Source organism: Coffea eugenioides, chromosome 2 (assembly GCF_003713205.1).
Source record: "Coffea eugenioides isolate CCC68of chromosome 2, Ceug_1.0, whole genome shotgun sequence".
In the NCBI taxonomy this organism is placed as follows: Eukaryota; Viridiplantae; Streptophyta; class Magnoliopsida; order Gentianales; family Rubiaceae; genus Coffea; species Coffea eugenioides.
In genome coordinates this window covers 26,221,542-26,238,372 of record NC_040036.1, presented here as the reverse complement: position 1 = coordinate 26,238,372, position 16,831 = coordinate 26,221,542, and the positions used below count along the sequence as shown (strand labels likewise).

The 16,831-nt window shown below is 31.0% G+C and overlaps 1 protein-coding gene across 1 annotated transcript; it reads left to right on the top strand.

Moving 5' to 3' along the window:
- Nucleotides 1–6,446: 6,446 nt before the first annotated feature.
- On the top strand, nt 6,447–8,063 carry LOC113761679 (probable 2-oxoglutarate-dependent dioxygenase AOP1). Its single transcript, XM_027304765.1, has 3 exons — nt 6,447–6,981; nt 7,108–7,429; nt 7,725–8,063. Exons 1-3 carry the CDS (start codon nt 6,608–6,610, stop codon nt 7,962–7,964), a joined length of 936 nt encoding a protein of 311 aa, XP_027160566.1. The 5' UTR covers nt 6,447–6,607; the 3' UTR covers nt 7,965–8,063.
- Nucleotides 8,064–16,831: the final 8,768 nt, after the last annotated feature.

The window sequence follows — 16,831 nt, the reverse complement described above, 5'->3', positions numbered from 1 at the left end:
TTCATGATGCAATTAAATAAAGTTTGGCAAATAATCTACCACCAATCAAAAGTATTTGGAGGTTGATGCAACTGATGAGATATTTTTTTCCATCTCAATCTCAGTTACTTCCTTCAACTAGAAAATACAACTTAATCTGGAGATGCAGATGTTAATCACTAAGCGAGATTAGTATCCTCGTGGGCTCTCAAAATAAGATCTACTTATTCTGTGGCCTAAAGTGAAAAGCCCATTGTGACGAGACAATTATCAAACTGCTGATTAATGTGCATTGCACGCCTATCTCATGTCTTTCGCGAAGCTAAAAGATGGGCGGACCTTTTTGGCAAAAATGGGCACCGAAGCTTCCGAAGAATTTGTTCTGTACCCCAACCCCCATGTGCCCTTAATTAGTCTTTTGGATGCTAATTGTAGGGGTCTCTTCTTGACCCGTCTTGTAATCGCTTAATCTTTATTATTGTCTATCTCTTTTCCTACAAAAAAAAAGAAAAGAAAAGAAAAAGGATCCTATCAAAAAGCTCCCTCAAAGTTTCTAATAATTACATTTTAATGCCCTCTAATATAGAAAATTACACTGCTCTCCTTTTTTAGGTAGATGTGACCGAATGTGCCATCGATAGCTTCCAAATGACCAAGGGTGTTTTATGGGAGATTAGTGATGTTACGAAGGGTGAGATTATTAAAAAGTATAGTTTTATGGGAATAAGGTGAATGATGCAAAATCTTGAACAAATGGATTGATTAACTTGTTTAGTTAATTGAAGTCATTTGCACCTTTTGTCCATTAACAATTTCATTTTTTTTTTCTTTTTCCCTAAGGCGCGGTGCATCAAGGCAATTTGCTTTCAGCAAAGCTCAGATGAGCATCGTGCATGTTCTATTTATCGAAAAAAATATTTGGGATAATTTTCTAAAAAATACTACAACGCTATTTTTATGTAATATATATCAAATAACTATAATACATTTTTTTATATAAAAAAATTTCTAAAAATAGCAATCCAAACAGATATAGCTTTCAAAAGTGAATAGGTTTTAAAATGGAACTTCTGGATTTGTAGCACAAATGGAAATTTTTAGTAGGCAGAGAGGATAGCAACATCTAGATTTATAGCACAAATGGAAATTATTCAGTTAGCTCAGCCTATAGGGTACAAACTGAAGGACTGAAGGAACATGAGCAGGAGTCCAGGGGGCTAGCTAGCACAAGCTGGAGCAAACAAAGTCAGAGAAATTGGAAGCACCTATGGAAACTGAATATCAAGCACAAAGTGAGGATTTTCTTATGGAAATGCCTGAACCAGGCATTACCAGTAAGACAACTCATTCATAACAGGACCAAACAAGGTGATCCTACATGTAAAGTGTGTGGTGAGGAAAGTGAGACAGTTGAACATGCGTTGCTCAACTGCAATCATGTCAAACTGGTGTGGAGAACGGCACCTATCCAATGGGAGGGAATTCTAAACCAGCAAGGTAGTTTCAGCAGGTGGTGGACTACGGTGATAGAGGCTAGTTTGAGAAGAGAGGGTTATAAACACATCTCTCTAACTGCTAACATTCGTTGGCAAATCTGGAAGAGCAGAAACGAGAAGGAATTCAATGGAAAACAGCATCCCCCACTCAAAACAGTGCAGAGAGCTCAGGAGGAATGGCTGGAATCTGATGAAGCTATGATAAAAACTTCAAGGATGAGCACAGAAGAAACAGGAAATCAGATGAGATCCCCTCAGCAACAGGAAGAAACAGAAGGCATTCTGAGATTAAGGTTTGCTACAGAAAAGAGCAAAGACAGTCCTCAACTTGGGATTGGAATCACTGTTTCTATGGACAAACCAATACCTGATGAGAGGATGGGCTTTACAGGAAAGATGTTCTGGTCACGAGCTAATTGATGAGCTAACAGCTATCAAACTCCTGATGAGTAAAGCTGCAGTTCAGAATTTGGATAAGATAGAAGTTCAGGTCCAGAATAAGCAGACGCTCCATCTCATTCAGCAGAGGAAATCTCAGGATATGCGATTGGCTACATTGCTGGAGGATATACACAGCCTAAAGTACCTGTTTCGCATGTGCTCCTTTTGCTTAGTTAACAGGAATCTTAACCATATTAGTCATAGAATTAGCGCTTATGCGTTAGACTTTTTTGAAGATCAGGAATTTTGGATTCCTCAGTGATAGTTAGCACTGATTGTACAGTCCCCTCAAGTCTTTACTTGAAATTGTAAAAGTGTTTGTTTATCTATAAAATCACTTATCGTTTCAGAAAAAAAAAAAAGAATAGGTTTTAAAAGAAAGAAATTTTGGATGATGTTTAAGCAAATCATTTCTATACTATGTGAGAAGTGTATGGTCAGAGTCTTCTATGTTGTCTTTTAAAAGGCAAACACCTTCTGAAATGGATTTGTAGTTTGGCGCTTTGAGAGAACTTCAGAGACTCTATGGCCAGCTGGTTGAAAATGCTGATGCATGCCAGCTTGATCGATATGCGGCATATGAGAAACAGGAAGGTAAAGTTTATTGAACTCTCTACCATCTGTCTGTCATGAGTAATACTTGTAGCTTTGTCCTTTCATATAGTTTGGGGATAATTTCAAAAACTTCCCTAGAGGTTTTTAACAGTCTCACTCCCCTCTCTTGAGGTTTTAAAAATATTAGAGACCTCCCTGGTAGAATATTGAATCCCAAATTTTACATCATCATGGGTGAAATGACTCAGGTACCCGCATAACTTAGTAGATATTTCGCAATTATCTGGACAAATTTACTTAAGTTAATTATAAATACGATTAATGTAATTAACGATAATTTAAAAGTGCAATCTAGATCTATTCTTCCCTTTGTATTGCTAAATGTTTTCCTTCTCTTTGGTCACTCACCTCTTCCTCTTCAGAACCTTCATACTATTAAAAGAATCTATAATTTGCGCATCAAAAGTACAGCTTGTGTGGATTCTGTTCACTCTCGAAAATTTTAATTCTTGCTTTGCAATTATATCGGCAATATCTGTTTCTAATTGTAAATGATGTAGGTGAATTCCAAAATTTACCTCTGTTGCTTGAACTAGCTATTTATGTGTGTGTTTGTTACTGTTGCAGTTGCTTACTTCATTTGGTGCAATTACTTTTAGCTCATCCAACACTAAGTACTTTAATTGCATAAAGGCTTATACATAGAGTGCTATCTTGCTGCTTCATTTTTGCTCTTGTAAATAGTTTGCTGAAATGGCTTGTGTACTGTTCAAATGAAATTATCTCACTAACGCAAGATTTGAGGGCATTTGTGGTATTAGGTTGTTTTCTCTCTTCATCTCCAAATTTTTTGATGTTTCTCCTTTTGAATTGGATTGGATTTGATACTACCTATTTACTTTTAGGGGAAGTCTTTGATATATTGAAAACTTTAGGGGAGGATAGTGAGATTATTAGAAATATCAAGGGAGGTTCTTGAAATTATGCCTATAGTTTGTTACAAATGATCTTCAAGCCAAGTTCTCATATAATTCGTTCTTCAAGTTGCTTTATTTTAAGCATTTTATGGATCTTTGGTCCATTTCAGGAGTAGATGGTGGTGGTAGCCAGCTTTTTCTTCCAGATTCCTGATCGTGACATTTTTTTTTCAACCTTTAGAATGGGATCGGTAGTCATCAGTTTTTTTAATTTCAGCTGTGCAGTCTGGCAGTTCAACTTTTAAAAAAATAATGGCTCCGTTTGGATTAGCTGTTTTTGGGTTTGTTTTTCAAAAACACCACTGTAGCATTTTGAATCTGAAAAACAAGTCCGTTTGGATTAGTTGTTTTTTGGGTTGTTTTTCAAAAACTATATGAAAAACTTTTATTGTAGATTTTTTTGGATTATTTTTAGAGGTATTTTTGAAACATATTTTTGAGTATTTTTAGAATATTATAATTTTTATATTTTTATATAAATATACATTTATGCATTTATAATACATTTATAGATATTTATAAATAAATATATTTATATATTCATATAAAAATATATAAATGTATTATATTATATATAATACATAATATAAATATATTTATAAATGTATAAGTGTATATTATTATAAATGTATAAATTATAAATGAATATTATAAATTATAAGTGTATATTATTATAAATGTATAAATTAGTATATTATAAATATATATTAATATTATGTAGAAATGTATTTATATAATTAATATAAATGTATATATGTATTGATATTATGTATAAATGTAAAATTAATATTATGTATATTAATATAAATGTATAAATGTATTATATTATATATAATACATAATATAAATGTATATTTAAATGTATACGTGTATATTATTAAAAATGTATAAATTATAAATGAATATTATATAAATGTATAAATGTATAAATTAATAAATTATAAATATATATTAATATTATGTAGAAATGTATTAATATAAATATATACATGTATTAATATTATGTATAAATGTAAAATTAATATTATGTATATTAATATAAATATATATTTGTATTATATTATATATTATACATAATATAAATGTATATTATAAATATACATAAATATTTATATATTATGTATAAATGTACATTTATATAAATGTATAATATATTATATATTATATTATATATAATTTATATAACATATAATATTTATGTAAATATATTATAAATATATAAAAATATATTATAAATAAAATAAAATATTTATAATATGTATGTATAAATATATAATATTAGAAATGTATAATATATATAATATACATTATTATTAATATAATTTATGTATAATATACATAATTGAAATATACATACATATTAATATATATTATAAAACAAAATTGAATAAATATATTTATAAATTTATATATAAATAAATGTATTTATATAAATATATAATATTTATTTCAATTGATATAATATATATAATATTATACATAATTGAAATAAATATATTTATATTAATATAATATATATAATATACATAATTGAAATATACATATTAAAATACATAATTGAAATATACATATTAAAATATATTAAAATATAATTGAAATATACATATTAAAATACATAATTAAAATATACAAATTGAAATATACTTATTAAAATATACAAATTAAATATACATAATTGAAATATATTTGGAGTTGTTTTTGATATATTGTTTGGATATGGTGTTTTTGAAGTTGTTTTTGAAATACACATTACTGTAGCATTTAGAATGTGAAAAACAGTTTTTCAAAAACAGCTGCAAAAACACTCAATCCAAACGCAGCCAATAATAATTTTCCATAGCAGGCATATAGTTCTATATCACTTTCATGTCAGATCAATATTTTTGTGATTTTTTGTTTCAGCAATAAACAATGGAATTACCAACTGGGGTTGAGCCAAGTGGTAAGCAGCTTGGTTCCGCTTAAGCAGGTCTCGGGTTCGAAACCTGGCGTATGCAGCTACCCTTGTTGGGAGACTCACCCACCATAGCCAGGTGTGCGACCCGGGTCGACCAACGGATTAGTCAGGGCAAAGCCCTGGATACCGTGGCAGGCAACCAAAAAAAAAAAAATAAAATAAAATAAACAATGGAATTAGCTGTTATATCCAAAGAATTACTAGAAGGCCTTATCTGTCTTGGAATAGGATAATCTTTTCTCCTCAAAATATATTAGCATCCACGAGGATCATTAGTAGATAAGAAGTGAACGGGTTTTACCTATTAAGTGTGTCTAGGAAGACATGAAAAAACATTAGTCATCTTTAATCCTAAGTCAATTACTTCCACTTCTTTGTTAAAGTTCTGACCATGCAACTGGAAATCAATTCGGAACGAGGTGAATGATGCAAAATATTGAACATATGGATTGATTAACTTGTTTATTTAATTGAAACCGTGCATCTTTTGTCCATGAACAGTTTCTTTTTTCTTTTCCTTGAGGTGCAGTACATCAATGCATTTGCTTTCAGCAAAGATCAGATGAGCATGTGCATTTTCTATTTTTTGAAAAAAAAAATATGAATTGTGTTTGGATAGTAAATTATTTAATTGTCTTGATGTTATATATATAAAATAAAAAGATAATTAGAAATTTGTTAATGACGCAAATAAATAAAATTTGTCAGATAATCTACCACTAATAAAAAAATATTTGGAGGTTGACGCGACCGCTGAAATATTTTTTTTCCATTTCAATCTCCGTTTTAAATAGTTAAGCATAAATTATCTAAACTGACCAATTACGTCCTCCATCTAGAAAATACAATTTAATTCACGTGATACAGATGTTAATAACTGAGCAATATTAGTATCCTTGTGGGCTCTCAAAATATCCACCGATTCGGTGGCCTTTTGTCAAGAGCCAATTGTGATGAGACAATTTTCAAACCGCTAATTAATGTACATTCCACACCTACCTCCTTGAGAAAGAACAAACGAGACCAGCGGTTCGAATTGTCGTCTTACAAATGTACTGTGTACTGCTGTGTAATTGGAAAAGAACTTAGCGGTTCTCCCAGCATCCCACGATCATGCTAAGGGATAATATCAAATACCTGCACTGACTAGCCCTTATTGAACTACGGGGAAGTGCGTGTGAGGAAAGAGGCTGCATAAAACCATGGATTCCGTTTCAAATATCAGGCTTCCGGTCATAAATTTGACGGAGGAAATCCTAAGATCTGGAAAAGATTCTTGGACCGAAGCGGGAAACACAATCACACGGGCATTTGAAGAGTATGGCTGTTTCATAGCTGTTCATGATAAGTATCCTTCAGAGGTTAGTGATTCCATATTCTCTGAGCTGCAAGATTTGTTTAACCTCCCGTTGGAGATTAGAGTCCAAAACACTTCTCAAACTCCCCTCTTTGGTTATTATGGGCCAAATCCCCGCCTGCCCCTCTACGAAAGCACGAGCATTGAAGATGCAACAAATCTTGAAGCAGTCCAGAAGTTCACAAATCAGATGTGGCCCTCCAAAAATAACCATTTCTGGTAAACTTGTTTCCATTAATATGTAATTCTTCTTATCGTTTATTGCTACTATGCATTATTCATATCCGAAATGCTTACCTTTTTTTTTGGGTTTTTTTCCTTTGAATATCCTGTTTCCATGACTAGTGAACTGTTACACTGCTATGCAAATCAAGCAGCAGAATTAGATAAAATGGTGAGCAAATTGGTGTTTGAAAGTTATGGAGTGGAGAAGTACCACGAATCTCATGTGGGATCAGTGACTTACATTGTTAGATTCACAAAGTACAGAGTACCCGAACAGAATGAGACGAATGTCGGTGTTCTTCCTCATACTGACAAGAACTTCATAACCATACTTCATCAGAATGATGCCAGGGGTTTAGAAGTTCAGTTGAAGAACGGAAGCTGGATTCCTGTTGATTTTCCTCCTTCCTCCGTAGTAATCATGGCTGGAGACGCATTCTCGGTGAGATATTTTCTTTTTTTTGTCATTAAATCTGCGAGCCTGAATCATATTAAACTTAGCTAGAACATTGCAATCTGGTTCAATTAGAAAACTTGATTCAATAATGGCTTCGCCGTACATTATCTAAGTTGGATGTGTTATGGTCAATTTAAAGCGAGAAGGAAAAAGGCCTCACAGATGTTTCTACCTAAATCATCTAGAATGTTGGCATGGCAACTTTCGGTATTTTTTGTTGTAAATACTGACTTCTCTAGGGGATATTAATACATTGATTGTATATATTTATGAAATGCAGGTGTGGAGCAACGGTAGAGTGCATTCCCCATTTCATAGAGTAACTATGAAGGGAAAAGGAAGGTATTCGATTGCACAGTTTGCGTATTGCAAGAAATTGGTAGAGGCACCAACAGAGCTGGTTGACGATGAACACCCCTTATTATATAAGCCATTCGACAATTTTGGTTTTCTACGATTCACAAGCACAGATGAGGGTCGGAAAGCTCGAAATCCACTGAAGGCCTATTGTGGCGTCTAAAACACCAGACGCATCGATTTTTAAAATTCTGACCATGCAACTGGAAATCAATCCGAACAAGATGGATGGAATAAATGGATTGATTAACTTGTTTATTTACTAGAAGTCGTGCACCTTTTGTCCATTAACAATTTCTTCTGTTTTTTTTTTTCCCTGAAGAGAGCGGTGCATCAGGGCATTTGCTTTCAGCAAAGCTCAGATGAGCATCGTGCATGTTCTATTTATGGAAAAAAATATTTGGGATAATTTTCTAAAAAATACTACAACGCTATTTTTATGTAATATATATGAAATAAAAAAATAATTAAAAAAATATGTTCACGGTACAAATAAATAAAATTTGGTAAATAATCTACTGCCCAATCAAAAGGATTTGGATGTTGATGCAACTGATGAGATTTTTTTTTTTTTTTTTTTTCCCATTTCAATCTCGGTTGGACATAGTTCAGCATAAATTATCTAAACTGACCAATTACTTCCTCCAACTAGAAAATGCAACTTAATCATGTGATACACATGTTAATCACTAAGCAAAATTTAGCATACTTGAGGGCCGTCAAAATATCTGCTGATTTGGTGGCCTTTTGTAAAAAGCCAATTGTGATGCGACAATTGTCACACTGCTAATTAATGTACATTCCACATCTACCTCCTTGAAATTGCACACCTAGCTCGTTTAAAAAGAACAAACGAAGCCAGCCTGATTCGAGCTGAACGTCTCACAAATGTACTAAGTATTGTGTAATTGGAAAAGACTTAGCTGTAGGCCGTCCCACGGGTACGTCTACGGTGGCAAGTTCACTTTTCTGCCCTTGGCAGCAGAACAATGCAGGGAGGCCAACTGTGTTATGCGGAGAGGCACAAAACAGCAAAATGATGCAATGGGCACCGGAGAAAACCGATTTTGAGTGGATGAAATAATGCAATACACTTTAAAATTACAATAAAACTCCTCTTAAAAATGTGTTCATCATTTAATGCCCAGTACTTAGAAAATATTTTGTGAACACTCTAAACGAAATGTGGGCCCCAATGTCATTTATTTTAAATAATTATATTTCAAATGAAATAAAATGTGAATTAGATTAAATGCATAAAAAATGTGTTCTCAAATCTCATAAAAATCCTTTAAAAGTACTCCACAATGTCAAAATACTATTATTTATTCTAAAGAGCATCTCTTCGTTAAATTAAATACAAACAAATGACAACACATGAATCATATATTAAAAAATTAGTGCAAAAAAGAGAATTTTAATTTGGTATATAGTAATTTTCATTCTAAACAGTATATCACAAATTGTTACGTAGTTAGACATTATGATTACATTAACAAGTAAAGGTGATTATCAACATGAAGGATTCATATGTATTTTTTAAAAAATTTCTTGTTGTTTCTTCTTGTATTTCCTTCATATTAAACCAAATATTTCAATAATACAATTTAATGTATTTATATTTACGTTCATCTAAAATTGATACTTTTGTTAAATAATTTAAACAATTATAAAATCTTTATTTCAATTGAAACTTAATTAACGGCTAGTTGAAACGACAAAAAAAAAGAAAAATATTATTGAATCAACTCAATGACATATGATTGTTCATATTATAATATAATATTTAATTAACTATTTTAATCTATCAAATATCAGTATTGAACATTAGATGATGAACAAATTTTTAAGAGAGTTATTATTATTGTGATTTCAAAGTGTATTGTATTATTTCAGTCACGCACAACCGGCTTTCTCTAGCGCCCGGTACATCTTTTTTTTTGCTGTTTGTCTTCGTGCGTCTCCACAGAATACAGTTGGCCTCGTTGGATTGCTTCTGCCCATCGTGGGCCGAAAAGTGAACTTTCCACCGTAGACGTGCCCGTAGTCCCACATAGAACTGACCAGCACTATGTAATTAATGTCCACCCATCTCATTGAAAAAGACAGAGTGAGATATGCGTCTGACAAAAGTACACTGATAATTAATGTACACTACCTCCTGCAAAAGAAAATAATTGTTGAGACCTGCCTCGAATTGACGTCTGACATGTATTAATCCCAATTGCTATCTAACTTAATTTTGCAATCGATTTTGTCCTTTTGTTTCTTCAGCATTTTCCACTGCTGCAATTGTTATCTGACTTTATTAACAAAAATATTAATTTATCGATTTCATTTATTAACTTCCTTCAAAATATAATTCTCACAAAAATCTCAATTTCCTAACTTCATATTAACGTGTCTTTCTTCAAATATAATTCCCTTTGCTCTTTTATATTTATTAACTTTCTCCAAAATATATATATTAACAAAGATATTAATTTTCTAAAAAATATGCCAATCGATAAAAATTCTGTGTGCATCTAATATATACAGAACTGTACAAATTCTATATGTTACGTTATGCTACTTCATATTAACAGATAATGAGTGTTATTCGAGTCAGCTAATTGTAATTTAAATTTCCCTTACACATAAGTCCATGTGCTATTCGTTGATTTAAAATAAGACATTGATTAATCAATAAATAAATTACTTCATCATTAAATAGATATTTATTCATGTATGCTATTCAATCAAGCATTATTAATTTTCGATATCAATGAACTAACGGACTCTTCGAAATTGTGTTATCTTTAGATTTTAGAATCTTATTAATTTTCAAAAAATTAATGCAAGTATTAAATTTTGTGTGCATCTAATAAATATAAATCAATTGTGCCGCTTTGTATTTGCTTGCATTAATACGACTAATTGTTTTTAAAAATACAGGATAATTTTCCTCTATTTCAAAAATGTTACTTCGATAATATTTCAAAATTTTCAAAATTCAAAAATATACCGCTGAAAACCAAAATAAAAAGACAAACTTTTCTCTAAACTATAACAAAGATAACCAAACTACCATAAATTTACAGACAAATACTTAAAACCGCACCCCTATATATATAGCAAAAATACACTTGATGCAACTCAAAAAAAAAATTATCATATTGACACATGAATCACAAGACAAATAGAAACACCACAAATATAACAAACAAACAAAACTAGAAAATATAGACACGCTAAAACAATATTAAACAATCATACAAGCTCAAATAAAATATTAAATATACATACACATATATATATACACATATATAAATAAATAAATAATAAAATATAACAAACAAACAAAACCACAAAAAATATAAACAATAAAAAATTAAACCATCATATCTCCTAAAATAAAATACTAAACACACACGCGCACACACACACACATATTTATATATGCACACATATTACAAAATATATCATATACCTATATCTATATATTAATACAAAATTCACTACAACTTTGAGTACCATAAAATAAGTCGCATAAACATCAAACAACAAATATTTAAAAATTCTACTGTAAATTACAATGATTAAACTCTATAATTTTAATGTGCAATCATTTCTATTTCTTATAAAAAAAATTTATACACATCACCTTACTTTCAATAATATCCATTTATAACTAAACTATGAATATAAAATCTCTTAACTCTCAAAATTAATATTATCCTTTACCTATTCAGATTCTATTAATTAAAAAAATATAGCTTCTATATATTTCAATCACATTCATTCATAACTAAATCAATATCATCTTTACTTATCGAAAAAAACCTACTTAATGAATAAACACATATTTTACCAAGCTATAGTATCAAATTATTCCAAATTCTTAATTTATCTCATCACACAACACCCAAACTATATCAAATTTGGCCAAAAAAAATCTATTACCCATTTATTTTTCAACAAACTTCCCATTCTTTTATCTCCTTTTCATAGACTTTTCCACTACAACAATGCACACTTTCTCATCCTAGCTATCCAAATTATGAAATATCATCATCCTAAAATACATAAACTACCAACGCCCAAAGTACAATAAATTATAACACTCTCAATGTAATTCTCCACCTAATTTTCCATCCTATCAACTTTAAAAAATTAATATATATTCCATTAATTTAAATAATATTTACTTATCACTAAATTAAAATTTAAAAACAAAATTTTTTGAAATCAATATTATCCATCAAATCTTTAGATCATATTAATTTTAAAAAACACAATATAAATCACATCAATTTTACTATATCTATTTATAAATAAATCAATCCAATATATCACTTCTCTATCCACTATTCCAACTCCATTATCATACAAAATACTCTAAATTTATGTTATTAAATAAATCTTACATTAGCCTAAGACAGTCAATAATGGGCACTTCCGCGGGTCACCAAGCCTAGTTGTTAATTGGTTGGTCAAAGCTAAATTGATCCACGGGGAAGTGCGTACAAGGAAAGAAGCTAAATTGAGGTCGGACCCTCATCCTGGATCTCTTCTCCTCTTGCATACTACTAAAAACTTTTTGTTGTCCACACTCTTATCTTTATTTTATTGGCTGCCGACAGTTTTATCTTCTTCCTTATTGGTCTGATTGAATTCACCTAATCTTCTAGGAATCTATCTTTTGTATTATCCGAGACCCTTTTAAATTACACTCCATTTCATTCGGTCTTGTGCACATGGTCCATCAAACGGAAACGGGTGTGAGCTGAAGCCAGCCGATGCTGCTGCGTCTGTGTCCTTTTGTCTTGTTTTGAGAAAGTTTACGTACTGTTGAACCATTTCTGGATCCTTCAACGTGTTCTTGAAAAAATCATTTACAGTACCAAATTTTGTTGATATATTTATTTAGCTGTTGGAAGATTCTTTTTTTTACTTGCTATTGAAAGATTCTTTGAAAGGTCCATTTGAAGCCTCTTTAATATCTCATTTTAACTTTTTTCCAGTTTGCAGAAATTTTAGGGATAATTTTAGAAACCTCCCTTGAGGTTTTTGATAATTTTACTCAGCTTCCCTGAAGTTTCAATAATTACATAGATCTTCCTTGATCCAATCAAATGACTAAAATATCCTCCACTTAATATTTAATTCATAAAAGAACATTTAAAGTCAAAAAATATCTCTTATTATTCTACTTGCCATTTCCTAATATCAAAGAATAATTTCCATTAATTTTCTAATTTTTATCTCTTCCTCCATCCCTCTTTCATACTTTTCTCTCTTTTCTCCCACAATCGATTCTTCCTCTCATCAAATATCATACTCCATTGTTAGTAGTCATACCACTATCAATTTTTTACCAGTTTCAAAATTTATTTGTGCTTTTTTGTTTTTCTGTCTCTTTCTTATTGTAAAAATTTTTGACCCTTTCTTTTTAAAAAAATAGTTTTATTCTTTTCAAATGTTAGCTAATTGAAGTTATCAAATTAACAAAGTGCAGACTATAGATTTTATTGTCAAACTAGGGGAAGATGAAAAAGGTGGCAGTGATATAGAAAAATAAAATAAAATTGAGAGTTGGAAGATAAAGAAGTGAATATTATGTTTGTTAAGCAAAAAAGTCTAGCAATTAAAAAATTTATTGGTTCTCTCTTTTATTTACCTATTGATTGTCGTTTTACTATGAAGGTAAAATTGTCTCTATTTCTAACAGTACTAGAGTAATAATGAATCATGTTCTTTGGGACATGGGGGCATTTTTTGGTTCAATATTGGTAGTGGTAGTAGTGAGTTGCATTAGTCAAGAATCAGCAAGTAATGAATTTTGAGATGAGTTCGAGTCACTGAACTATATTTGATTTAGTGAGTATGTTACGTACAAAAAATTAAAGATTAAAATCTTATTTTATTTTGTCTTGTTCTCTAGAAAAGGAATATTTTAGGATATTTGCGAAAAATATAGGCTATTGGGTTTATCTTGTTACATAACCTTAAAAGTGAGGGAACTAAGTGTAATTTTTAAAACTTGAGAATAGCTCTCTGTAATTGTTTGAAACCTCAAGGGAGGCTTCTGAAATTATCCTGAAAGTTTAACACATTTTCTTGGGAACAGTAGTATTTTAATGAGATTCCTGTCAACCATTGATTTTGAATTCTCCTCACAAATTCAAGGTGCTGGCTAATTTTGTAACTCCAACAAAATATTCAAGAAACCTTGTATTCTAAATGAAATACAATTATATGTATTTCTACTGTTTTATAAGTACGTTATATCCATCTAAGAATTACTAGAAGGCTTTATTTATTGAGGTCAGTGGACACTTGTCCTGTACTAGGTTAATCTCTCCTCCTCTAAGATATTTTTCCTTAAAAAAAAAAGAGAACCCAGAGTCGCTTCCAGCTTTGTAGTTGCTTATATTACTTGACAAAATGAAGCATTGTGCCAATGAGTTCTGCTAACTTGTGCTTTTGGAACCAAAATGACTCATTTATAATGAAAATTTAAACGAAGTATTGACACGTTAAAAAACGACGCGTTGATAGTGATACGTTCAATAATTTTACATATTAAATCCTTATATTACTTTTTTTTTTTGTAAAAAGTTTCGATAGATTCAATTGATCACCACTGTTGATCAAGACATATATTTTTCCTTAAAAAAAAAAAAGAAAAAAACCCAGAGTCGCTTTCAGCTTTGTAGTTGCTTATATTAATTGACAAAATGAAGCATTGTGCCAATGAGTTCTGCTAACTTGTGCTTTTGGAACCAAAATAACTCATTTATAATGAAAATTTAAACGAATTATTGACACGTTAAAAAACGACGCGTTGATAGTGATACGTTCAATAATTTTACATATTAATACCTTAGATTACTTTTTTTTTTTTTTGTAAAAAGTTTCGATAGATTCAACTGATCACCACTGTTGATCAAGACATATATTTTTTCTTTAAAAAAAAAAGAACCCATAGTCGCTTTCAGCTTTGTAGTTGCTTATATTACTTGACAAAACGAAGCATTGTGCCAACGAGTTCTGCTAAATTGTGCTTTTGGAACCAAAATGACTCATTTATAATGAAAATTTAAACGAATTATTGACATGTTAAAAAACGACGCGTTGATAGTGATACTTTCAATAATTTTACATATTAAATCCTTAGATTACTTTTTTTTGTTTGTAAAAAATTTCGATAGATTCAACTGATCACCACTGTTGATCAAGACATATATCGAATCACAGGTTGCTTATAAGGGTTTTTACTTGTCGTCTACCAACACAATGTACACATCGACCGTAAAATTCAAACGCAAGATTTTTTTGTGCTGAAGTGATCCCTTCTTCTAACTGAGTTAACTTGTGTTGGATTAGATTACCTGCAAGATACATTGACAAATTAATGGGGTAAAGACTTAGATGGAACATAATAAAGTAACATAACATTATTGTTCTTTTTGGTTCTTTTAAAAACATCGTAACTCATTTTGTAGTCTTCTAAAGTAGTTTCTAACGTAATAGGGGTCTAAAAAATTTGTAATCTTGCATGTGCAGTTGAGAGTAAACTGGAATAGTTTGGGGGAATAATTTCCGTGCTAATTTGTTGATGATACGATGGAGTAGAATCAAAGTCGGCAACTGGTATTGTACAGTGAAATAGACAAATCGTAGTGTTACAATTATTCTTCAAGCTACACGTAACAACTAACAACAGCCTTGTCGTCTACATAGGGCTGCAAACGAGCCGAATCGCTCACGAGTCAAGCTCGATTCAAGCTCGATCAATATCGAGTTCGAGTTGGTCCGAGTCGAAATCGAGCTCAAAATATTAAATTCGTTAGCTCGCGAGCCGGTTCGCGAGCTCGAGTATATATATATATATATTTTTAAATGTTAGGTATATATATATGTTTTATTTTTTTTATTTTAAGTATATATATATTTTTATTTTAATAGTAAAATTACATATATATGCTTAATATTTTATTATTTATTAAGAAAAAAATTTTATTTTATTTATTTTTTAAAAAATATAATAATTATTTTTTATTTTTTTCGAGCTTGAGCTCGAGCTTTACATTGTCAGTTCATCGAGCTCGCGCTCGAGTTCGAATTCAATAAAATTAAGTCAAGACTCGGCTCGATTAGGACAAAACTCGACTCGGCTCGGTTCGTTTGCAGCCCTACGTCTACACAATAAATTTTTTTTTTTGACTCAACCAAGAATTATGCTTGGATTGCTTGTTTCAGTCGGAAAATATTGTCGTTTTCCGTGATCACATTTCCCTATCACATTTTTTCCTCACATATATCAAATCGCTATAGTAATTTTTCCATGAAAAATGACGGAAAATACAATCCAAACACAACCTAGCAATGCACACTAGAATATTCAATTGTGTACAAAGAAAATTTTGGATTAATGTGCTTAATACGCAAAGTTTTAGGTAATTATGTTGTTGTTGACAAACTTTTTCCGTAACCACAACAAGGGGCTTCTCTCTCTCCGCAAACCCAATGGCTGCTTCATCCTCCTCAGCTCTGTCATCTACGCAACCAACCCCTTCTCATCCGCCTTTCCTGTCTCCATTTCCTTTGCACCTTGGCCTTCCGCACCAAGATCGAAACCCCTAACCCCTAAAAATTATTGCCTCACTAATAAGTTTGGACTAGCTGTTTTTGGAGGTGTTTTTGAAAAATTTTATTGTAACAGTTTATATGAAAAATTTTTACTATAAAATTTTTTTAAAATATTTTATATATTGTATGAATGAGATATTTTTTAAATTATTGTGTATTACTGTAATATTGTATTTAAAAAACTTATTTTAAAAAAAGGAGCACTACAAACGGAGCTTGTTTTTGAAGAAAGCCGAAGGAGACTCTGCTGTCTTCAATATTAAATTGTCCACGTGGCAAATTAAATTATGGACCACTCTGCAGTACTTCCCGTGGTCTACAGGCGAGACCGCAGACCGTACGGACCTACACAAGTTTTTGCCCTATGCAGCTATGCTATAAATCCACATCCTACAC